The sequence below is a fragment of the Azolla caroliniana genome, unplaced genomic scaffold, assembly GCF_043228905.1.
Source record: "Azolla caroliniana isolate FFs.n. ecotype wild unplaced genomic scaffold, voAzoCaro1.0.p SCAF_3, whole genome shotgun sequence".
Classification (NCBI taxonomy): Eukaryota; Viridiplantae; Streptophyta; class Polypodiopsida; order Salviniales; family Salviniaceae; genus Azolla; species Azolla caroliniana.
Window position 1 is genome coordinate 19880725 of NW_028230438.1, and position 11216 is coordinate 19891940.

At 38.0% G+C, this 11216-nt stretch overlaps 1 protein-coding gene across 1 annotated transcript; it reads right to left on the minus strand.

The window, feature by feature from the left end:
* Window positions 1-2086: 2086 nt before the first annotated feature.
* On the minus strand, window positions 2087-6212 carry LOC147866430 (putative polygalacturonase). Its single transcript, XM_087316872.1, has 5 exons — window positions 5619-6212; window positions 3881-4001; window positions 3233-3407; window positions 3058-3128; window positions 2087-2967 (listed from the first exon to the last, which is right to left on the minus strand). Exons 1-5 carry the CDS (start codon window positions 5973-5975, stop codon window positions 2336-2338), a joined length of 1356 nt encoding a protein of 451 aa, XP_087172998.1. The 5' UTR covers window positions 5976-6212; the 3' UTR covers window positions 2087-2335.
* Window positions 6213-11216: the final 5004 nt, after the last annotated feature.

Below are 11216 nucleotides of genomic sequence, written 5' to 3' on the forward strand. Positions count from 1 at the left end.
AATTAGTCATGATTAACATTCAGTAAACAATGATCTCAGAGAAAAAGCAAACAAAAACTTCTTGACAGACATACAGATGACTTACGTGAATCAAATTCAAAAGAGCAGCGAGGAAACGCATAGTATCAGACAATTACCTGCTGTGTAATTTCTTCACCTGCTTTTCTAACAAACAATGCCTCTGATTCCAGGACAGGGAAATCTACCTCCTCGAATGCAAATAATCTGGACACCTTTAGGCATTGACAACATATATATAAATATCATTATGCAAAGGTATGATGGAAACGAAGAGCAACTCAATTACAAATTGACAATAATATATATACAGAGCAAGAGGTGTGATGAAAACTAAGAGCAAACCAATTGCGTATGAAAAACATGTGTATACTATGATACAAAGGCATGATGTAAACTTAGAGAAAATCAATTATGCACACATTATATCATTAAAAAAAGATGTGGGGAAAACACAGAGAAAATGGACACTGCATATAATTATGCTAAGGTGTGATGAAAAACAAGAGCAAAACAATTATACACAACACAACACACAAACATGTACATAAAAGGTGGTGCAACAAGCATATACATATCAATATCTATATCTATCTATTTATCTATCTACATATACATAAAAAGAAAGAGAAAATTCATTATAACATACAAAACTAAGAAGTGAAATTGTATACCTCTCTAAACTTCTGGAAGGGCCATCTGCGAAGGCGCATTTCCTCTGGTGCAAAGTCCCTAGTTCCGCGAGGTGGGTTATAATCAATGCTTTCATTGGGATGGAGGAGGGTAGGAGGGCCTGCAGCTGCTGCCCTCTGTTGATGTCGCCAGCTGCAGTCGTTGCCGCAAAAACAGATAGGCTTTTCCTACCTGTGTATGCACATCATTACAAGAATTGGCATTTTCAGATAGGCTTTTCCTTTTAGAAATGGAAAGTACATCAAATTTTCCTTTGTAGAAGCACCATCACACAAGAGGAAAGCCATTTTCCGATAGAAACAGCCAAGTTTAACCAAATGTTCACACCTGACTCAATTTTTTTTGTTAAGCACCATTACATGAAATATAGGCATCTGAGATAGGAGTTGCATTTACACACATAGTAAATGATAAGTTTTATCAATCATATACATTGATCTGCACTATTATTCGGCTTCTGCGAAGTGGCATCACATGAGAAATGGAACAAAAATCAATTCTCGAGAAAAATTTGTATTCTGAGAAACGCTTTTACATGAGTGGAAATACATTTTCAGATCAGCTTTTCGTTCCTGTATACACGTCGGAAATGGAATGCTGACCAATTTTGCATTTTGAGAAACACTATTACATGAAACAAAATACATTTTAAAACAGGCTTTTCCTTCTTGTATCACGTGAGATTTGACATGTTAACTAATTGTACACATGAGTGTGCTCTATTTCTGCTTCTGTGATATGGCAACAGATGGATTGGCTTTTCCTTCCTCCTACACCTCAGATATGGCAAGCTTAACAAATTTTCCACATGTAAATGTGCTAATATTGCATCTGAGAACCATCAATAGATAGGGGGATCTTCCAAGGCTAAAGTAAGATGATGTAGAGGTTAAGCTTGCACCCAAATTAGTGTGCCCTCACCAAAATAAATAAAAAATGTTAAGATGTTATTAAAAACTCGTATCTTACAATCCAGAGGTGCAAGTTCTAGAGGTGTTAAGAGTTGCAACTAACAAAACATGAAATTCTAGTTGATGAAATTCTAAAATTAGTTGACCAACAAAACAAGCACAAATATGGATGGCCACAAATTGCTTTCATTTGCATATTAGAGTTATCATCCGACAGCCCTACTTGCGTATTAGAGTTTTGACCATGGATTAGATTATGTAGGTGCAAGTAATCAATAACCCTCTCTCCGCAACACATGGTGCTCCTCCCCTTCAAAATAAATACTATTAATTGTATTTACTACCAATATATTACACACTAATTCTCAACAATGCACATATTCAAACTACTGGATGTTGTGTGCCTCTTTGGCTATATTAAGTAGTGTGGAACAAGATCATATCAATCGCAACATTGCAACATGTCAAATAAGATATCTTTGTATTAGGTTGAATCAATATTTTAGAAAACATTATATATGTGATATTATAAGGTCATTGAAATTAATGGATATTCAGAATACAAAATACAAAACCAGTGGTAGGCTACAAAGTTTTTGTACACTTGCACTCTTTGCATTAACCATGACCACTTTGATGGAAAGAATCAGACAACTTTTAGCTGCATTTGTTGGAAAGCATATCCTTCTTATGTCTCATGATAACTTCCACAATCACATAGAGTCCTGATTGCCAACAACATCACTCGATCTTTGGAAACCTGAGCAAGCCATCGGAAACACTGAAGAAGCAATACCTTCCACATGCAAACAAGTCCATGTCATTGGTGTTAAGAGCTTCAAGTAAATCTGCGACAAGTATATTTGCGAAAGAGGAGATTCCATGAGACCTAAGAACCTCCCAGCCGATGTAATATCATGTCCTACTATGTTCGTAATGGTTATTCCTTTCACTAAAGGTATGGCATTGGGATCATAGCTATCATCTGGGTGCTCCCCTGCATCTTCGGTAATGTCTATGGCTTTCGATACCTTATCCATTCTCATTCTAGTGATAGTAATATTTGTTACATAACCACCTCTGCCAGGAGCTGTTTTTACTCTTATCCCTGTCCCTGTGTTGAACACATGTATGTCTTCTACATGTACATTCTTTATTCCGCCCGACATTTCGCTGCCAATAGATATGCCAGAGAATGGCGTTGTGCCAACAATTCGACGAATTGTGATGTTTGAACTTGGCTTACCAACTGAGATTCCATACTCATCCCACCCACTTTTGAGTGCAATAAGATCATCGCCATTACTAATGTAGCAATCCTCAATACATACATTTGTACAGGAATCTACAAAGAGATCATGTTGAGTGAGCATATAAGCATTGTAATGCTTTTAGGAATCTCCAAAGACATCTATTTTGATGCCAGTATTCATACCTGGATCAACACCATCTGTATTAGGAGAAGATCTTGGAGCGAAAATTGATACATTCTTCACAATAATATCACTGCAAAAATATAATATACATAAGTTTCATTATGAATTGCATGTTTTATTTCACAATATGCTTGAGATTAAGCAGCATAGATCGGTAAGAAAGTGAGGACATACTTGCAATACACAGGATGGACAGTCCAAAATGGAGAATTCCTTAGCACAACATTAGATATGATAATGTTTTGAGAACTAATGAATTCCACAAGGTGGCCTCGCGTGTACACTAAGGTGCGATTGTACCATCGTTCCCACCAGGTTGATCCTTTCCCATCAATGATGCCATTTTCACCTGTTCTCAGTATTTTTACAATGACATGAGCACTTGCTGTTACTTGGAGACTGATTCACTTAACTTGTCTCAAGACATATGCTTCTTTTCAAGTGCACCGTACAACTGTTGACTATATATATGAAGTATAAAATCCCAAATATGCCCCAAGTATTTCTGTCTTCCCCAACCTGCCCATAACTTTTAATTATTCCCCCAAATGCCCTGGTCACCTTCCTTCTCTCCAAATGATATTATTTCCTCTCTCATTCTTCAGACTCTCTCTTTTCCAGTAAATCTACTCTTTCTTGGAGGAGATATCATAGAAAGACAGAATGGGGTCGTCAATCAATGGGGCATTTGGAGAAATAATGAAAACTTATGGGTAGTTTTAGAAATGAAGAAAAACACAGGGGGTATTTGGAGTTTCTCCCTGTATAAAACTCACATGCATAGTCCAACGTTCTACGATGCATCAACACATTGTTACTTACCTGTTATCACTACATCAACAAGATTCTGTCCATGAATGAGGCTGATGTATCGTCCACCAGGACGTTCTCTTCCACGTCCGTAGGATGGTAAAGGTTCTATCACTGGCCAATCTCTGATATCCTGCTCAGAAATATCCAGTTGAATTGTATATAACTATCTCAAACAGGTTATACACAAACGCTCTCTGACGCACAGAAATTTATGCAATTTTGCTCAGAGTACATCAACTCTAAAATGTACAATTTTGAATCTTAATGGGAAACAGCTGTATCAACGAAGTATGCCAACCATATAAGAGCTATATAATGCACAAATTTAATATGAATTTCAGCTATCTTAATGAGAAAAAACCATATCAGAATATATAAAACTCTAGATATATGAAATTCACAAATTCAGGGTGACATTCAGCCTTCTTAACAAGCAATAACTATACATATAAACCCTATTAGAGAGTTATAATTGATAAATTCAGGGAAAGGCAAAGCTAAGCGATCTTGTAAAGCCACATTCATGTATGATAGGGAATTACTCCAAACAGTTATTGAAGCTTTGACCAAGCATTCTAACTCTATCAAAAGTGACAAAATTAAGGTGAAGTTCAGCTAACCTTAACAAGAAGCAACTAGACTAAAGCTTTGGTAAAGTATATCAACTATATCAGAGCTGTATATTACATAAATCTAAGGTGAGATTCAACAAACCTTAACAAAGTAACGACTACATTGTGAAGAAGAAAATCCAGGTAGATTACACGGAAAAAGTAGGCCTGCATATCACCGTTGGAATCAAGTTTGGCCCTTTTCACAGGTCAAAGAATCAGTAGACAATTTCATGCTAGTTTGAAACAAGGACCTCGCATTACAAATCATTATTATGTTATAGGAAACATCTACAAACAGAGAAACGGTTAAGAACCCCTAGTCATTGTAAATGATCTAGTTTCCATAAGTTAAAATTTCTACAGACTAAATGATCTTAGTCTAGTTCATTCCTAAAATCTTCTAATATATGTCTTCACATTTCTAGCTCTTTTACTTAAATGGCAAAGAATTATGTGAAAAACAGAGAAATGTAACGCATTTAATGGCTCACAGAAAGATTCGAGAAAGATACACATAACACAGGAGAAATAAAATGAAATGTGCACTTTTATCAATTGTTCGGGAAAAGAATTAATGAAAAATTTTCTCACAATCTTTTATGTATTATTCCAAGCAAAGAATGATTGAATGCATTCTTGATCTTTTACCGATCATCCAAGGAAACTATAACTAAGAAAAACAGTAAAAATGCTAAAGCATTCTTGATCTTTTACCAATCCAAGCAGAGATTCACCAGAAAAGAACATCAAAGCCTTGCCATTTTATAGACTTGCTAAACAATTAGTCATTCAGAAAACAGATAAATTGAATGCAAACTTGTTCTTTACCCAATCATTCACGCAATGAACCATTCAGAAAACAGAGCCATTGAAGGCAAGCCTACTCTTTAACAGAGCATCCAAGCAAGGAATCAACGGAAAAACAGCGACATTTGATGCAATTTCACACTTTCACCGGTCATCCAAGAAAAGAATAATGGGAAGAAAACAGAGAAATTTAACGCAACAAGACAAAGAATCATTGCAAACAAGTTAAGAAAACACAGTGAAGTAGTTGAATAAAATCATTCGTTGAATTTACCAATCATCAGAACAAAAAGAAACGAGAAATGTGACGGTTGATGTTCCAATACCTCAGAAGCCACGATTTCTGCATCTTTCTGTAAATATAGAGTGAAATGACTGGTAAGGTTGAAGCTACCAGTGATCCATGTTCCTTTAGGTACGTTTAGCTGGACACCTCCCTGAGAAGCTTGAGAACGAAGACTATAAACAGCAGAACGGAACGCGTTTGTGTTGAGGGTCACGCCATCGCCAACACCTCCAAAGTCAGAGATGGAAGCCACGTATTTTCTTCTCGGTAAAGAGCGGCCATGATCGAAACAGGATGGAAGAGGAAGATCAGAACGCAGTATTTCTGCTGCAGTGGAAGAATCACACAGGAGGAGGACGAAGAATAAGAGGGAAAAGAAGAAGAAGAAGAAGCGCATGGTGTGGTTGAATGAATTGGCGCTTACAGTTTGATGCGAAGCTCTGGCAAAAGGATGGAGAGGAATCAGGGATTCAAGTACAAAAGTGCAGAGAGCTAATGATGGGAAGATGGAAGAGGAATTCCAGGGATTCACGAGCACGACAACCTATTTACAAAGCAATGGACAATCAAAACGCGAGAGTCTGAGCTAAAACTAAAATTCGCTGCGGATGAAGGTCCGGGGCGAAGACGGAGTACAGAAGGAGGAGATCGCCATGGAAGCTCGCAGCGTTAAAAATCTCTCCTTTTTATCTTTCTTCGTGGCTGTACAGACAAACAGACAGACAGAAGCAGAGGCAGACACAGAGAGAGAGAAAGAGAGAGAGAGAAAGAAAGAAAGAAAGAAAGATATATTAACGTCTTCTGAGGCCAAATTTGGCCCATGAGACAAATAGGTTACAACAAAAATGAGTGTTTATCCAATCATCAAAACTAAAAATAAAAGAAAATAGCTTAAGCTAAGAAAGTTCTAGTAGTGTACAAAACTTTGCACTAAGCCTAATCTCATTTCCACCCAAGTCTCTCAAAAAGAAGTGGGAGGTCAAAAGTTTTTGGTGTGGGTGTGACCCATGGTCCCAATGCATAGAGTGCCCTAGCCATGGCTTCTAGGTGGTTTAGTTCACATTCCCTTATTTTCTTTATTGCTTCTACATCTCGTCGAGTTGCTTTGAAACCTGGCATCCGAGGGCGTTTGGTTCTTCTTTGATTTTCTGCTTCATCAAGGAGAAGTCCGAGTGGTGCAGGTGTGTCGACATTCATTGTCTCCCCCTATTCCTGAAAAACTTCATTTGTTATATGTTGGTAAACATTAGCAACATTATTATCAACGTTTTGTAATTTATTCTCTCTGTGTTGTTTCAATTCTAAGATGTATCTACCTAATTTCTTTATATCTAGTGTATCTAATAGTTTAGGGAGGGTGGGAGAGGAACCAAGTATGTCTTGGTATTTTGCCCTTATCTCGGCATAGGTGGGGCATTTGCATGTAAAATGGTACTCATCCTCTATCTCTATGTGGCATAACCTACATATCCTTTCCTCCCTGAGGACTCCATTAGTACGTCCATTCTCAATCTCAAGTTGGTGAGATGATATTCTAAGTTGACCAATGGCAACCCTTAGTGCATGTGGTAAGAATACATCTAGATATTTTGGGCGCGTGATAAAACCTAACTCAGAGAAGTGCATAAAGTGTTCCTTATAGTACGACATTTTAGATGGGAGTGGCTCTAGTGGGGTGATCCATTTATACCGAGTATAAATTTGCCATATTTCTTGGCGTATTACTTTATTACGGTCCTCATGAGAGATTAAAGTGTTATCAGTCGTGTGGTCGTACTTAAGGGGGGGGAGGTTAGTAATGTCTAGACCGTTGGCAAGAAGCCAACTCACCATCATGCCATACCATGAGCTAGTATAGCCGGACTCATACAGTGCTCGAGAAGCCTTAAAGGCTTGGTGGGATATTCTATCAAGTGGTTGGTTATGTATCCTGTGTATAAAGACTACCAGTTGAAAAAGTGCTTCTACTAACATAGGGGGTAGAGTGAACTCAGCCCTAATAATGTCATGTGGGACCGATGATTTGCTTCGGAGTTGGCGTGATAACATCATCACCAATGGTCTCTCTAATTGCGTCCACATGAAAGATGGTAGTCCTGGGGCCCAAACCGCTGATGCATACATGAGAGAGGGAGTCACTAATGAGTCAAAGAGCCACCCTTTAGTTCATGGCTCTTGGAAGTATGATTGGTGGCATTGTCTCTCGAGGAGTGAGAGGGATGCATGTCCTCTTGTAAGTCTATCCTTCGCTGCTTGTGTCATCGAAAATTTACCTGAGTGAGCACTGAAAGTGACTCCGAGATAGACATATGATCCAACCACCTCAATTGGGCTATGGGAGATAGTTAGGTGACACTTAGCTCTAACTTGGGCCGGCGTGTGAAAGATAAGGACTTTAGTTTTCCCTAGATTCACTACCAATCCTCGTTGTGTGCAAAAGTCATCTAAGGCATTAAGGTGCCTTTGTAGGTCGTGTTCGGATTCAGAGAGCAAAACTATGTCGTCTGCATAGAGCAAGATACGCACTTGAGAGAGAGAGAGAGTTGTGGCGGTGGCGAGGATCGAGCCTGGGTTCCTTCCATTTTGTGACTTTAGTGTGAATTATCTAAACCACTTCGCCCAAGGAACGATTATATAACAAATTATTCTAACATTTTCAGTCACTTACCATCATCATGTTCTTCTACAAACTAATTATTCTTTACACTCGTTTTGTTTAACAGAAAGACTTATATACATAATAATACTATAGGGAAGGATCTAAATTTTTCGATGATTTAATATCATAATGTTGTGTTCTATCGGTAAAAAAGAAGAGATAGATCTTCTTCCTCTTAACCGGTTTGAATCTACGTGTGTTTTGCTCTCTTTGTCATGGAGCTATGTATGTATGTGCTCCTCATAGCTTTGAGAGTGTGTGCGGAGCAGGAGCAACCTCCCTACTCCCTCCCCAGCTGACAAAATTCGCTTGCGGCCAAAGGAACAATATTCTCCCTACCTTTGACACGACATTGCTTTTACTAACTTCTGATGCAGCATTACAAACTCCTCTCTTTTTCGGATCACGATTCTAAATCCCACCTAGTTGCGAAGTCTTAGACCATTGATGTGCCAACACTATTACGGGCATGACCATATAATATCCCGTGGTGAGAATGTATCGTAGAATTCTATACACATGGATAAAGTGTGAGGGTTAAACGAAAGTGTAAAGAAGGGGAGGATTTCTTTTAATCCTTGGGATTGAGACAACCCATTAACCCAAGTGTGAACTTGCTTGGGGGCCTCGGGTCTCGCTATAAATATGAGGCCTAGCTACCCTCAGTTCAATCATCTCTTGACTACATCAAGACTCTGTTCTTGTGGTGGGTCAACTCTTGTAGCAAGCGCGCCAGCACCAAGTACGACTCGACGCCACGGCGGTGGTATGGGACACCGATCAAGGCTTGAATCCGTCTCGATCGCTTCGCTCGGGGGTGGTCAGGTGGATCGGCACCCTTCTTTCTCTCTCTCCTTTCTATCGATCTATTTTTTATATCCTTATCGCATGCTTACTTTAGAACATAACGCTAACAGACACGGTGCTTGCTACCAAGAAACATGGTCCTCCCTACATCAACACATCATTGCTTGCCAACTTTTGATGTAATATTAACTCTTTTTCTTTGATGAGGGTTTGAAACCCACCTAGTTAGTAAATGTTGGACGATTAATGGGGTATGCCTTCATAATGATGCTTTCTTGGTCCTAAAACTTATATCATGCATTTAATGTTTTAGTATAATCTTGTCATTCATGCTAAACATCCAAGTTTAATATCTAATGTAGTGCTTTGCAAGTGAATTTTACTATGTTTGGCAATTTACAAGTAAAAGTTACCCTCCACCATGGTTTTTTTATTGTAGTGTGTCTACCAACACTAAAAGATGGTCCCCAATCACCAAGAATAGGTCAAACCCTTAAAAGGTAGTGATCAAGCATATTCACAAAGGGAAACACAATCCAACTGAATAAATATAAACTTGTCCTAGCTCCCTATAAAAATGTGATATTTTATTAGCAATCAACAATGGTTCGAGAAATCGTAAACCAAATCGATCATGTGATCCTTCATTCTAACATTTGTTCCAAACCACATTGTTAATCCATTAAGGTTCACCTTTGTAGTTCGAACCCAACTCTTCACAATTGCAAGTAAGAGTGTTATAGCTTATAATACATTATTTCAATATTATAAAATAATGTCCATATTCTCATAATCCAACAAAACCATAATTTCAAGTATGATAAATTGCAAATATGTTCCAATTTCAGAACTTAAACTTAACTAAACCGTTTTGTCGTTAGGCCACAATTTCATAGTTTTATTTTGGCTCCAATTGTTTGAGTTATTTCAAATTATACTCAAATTCTCACAATGGTGCTAGGTACATGGCTTGTCAATTACCTTTAAACTTATCAATGGTTATGTTATTTGTATAGCTATTCATATGTGTCCGTGTGTGCATGCATAATTGGACAATTTGCAAGCATCCACAGTTTTTAATCACTTGCAAGCCTCTATGAATGCCACAAAATATTTCAATCATGGTGTTGAGTTGTTGTCATTGAAGCACCCCCATTAATCTCTACAACCATGCACTCAAGATAAATAAGATCGTGACATTACGTGCTAATTTGTACAACGTGGAAGCTAATTGCCCTTGCATATTATTTAAATACTATAGACAACCCCATAAAATTTTGTTCACCTATACACACGGTTACCTAATTGTGTGGTGGGAAGCTTATGCAGCGCAAGATTAATGTTGTAGTTCAAGTTTTGAGGAAAGGGTTTAATGTCATGTTCATCGTTAAAAATCTTCCTCGTTTGTGTTTGATCACTAATTGTCCGCTCTTTGAAATGGCTTTACAATTACAACTAGAGATATCAACATAGGTGTTACCAAGTGAAAGATTTGTAGTGGCCTTAGTGCATGAGCGCATCTTACATGGAGGAAGCTTAAACACTCTTTATTGTGCCCAACTGAAGCTTTAATGCGCCCAAGTTAGATACTAATTGTTATGTTTGATTTTGAGGCTTTGATCAAGGGAGTCTTGTCTTGGTCACTCAATGGTTGTTTTCTATCTTTGTTGTTCCGATCATTTTTATGGCCAATAATTAACCATGGAAGGGGTGTATGTTTAGTGCCAAGATTGGTGACCTTTTTTATTGAATGTGCTCTTACTTTAAGGGGTAATCCTATATACAGAAACCTACATTGTCATTATTGAATTATCATGATCTTCGACTCTACCTCTTGGGTACTTTGACTCACACCCAAGAGATCAAAGTACCCAAGAGGTATGGGAGATCATATGTTGGGGCTGACATGTCCAAGTTATGCTTCAGGTGTAAGCATGTATTACCTCCATGGTTGTAAGGACGCTCAAAATGCTACACTTACTATGTTTATGGTTGTCATGCAAGTTGACATATCTTTGGAGTATTATCCCCTTTTAAATGTCAAAGTTAGTAAAGCTAAGGTTTCATTTATGCCACATGGTATCTTCCAACCTCTACCTTTGCTTTCTACTTGTATTTTATTTTTTATATGATAGTTATTCATTTAAAGTGTGTGCCATTCACAACTTATAG

Excerpts from the sequence above, each read along its gene's own strand:
- LOC147866430 (XM_087316872.1), bottom strand. The coding sequence starts at position 5,975 with ATGCGCTTCTTCTTCTTCTTCTTTTCCCTCTTATTCTTCGTCCTCCTC. Across the intron at positions 3,129-3,232 it reads GTCCATCCTGTGTATTGCAA|TGATATTATTGTGAAGAATG; the intron begins GTATGTCCTCAC and ends ATATTTTTGCAG. Across the intron at positions 2,968-3,057 it reads TACAGATGGTGTTGATCCAG|ATTCCTGTACAAATGTATGT; the intron begins GTATGAATACTG and ends ATCTCTTTGTAG.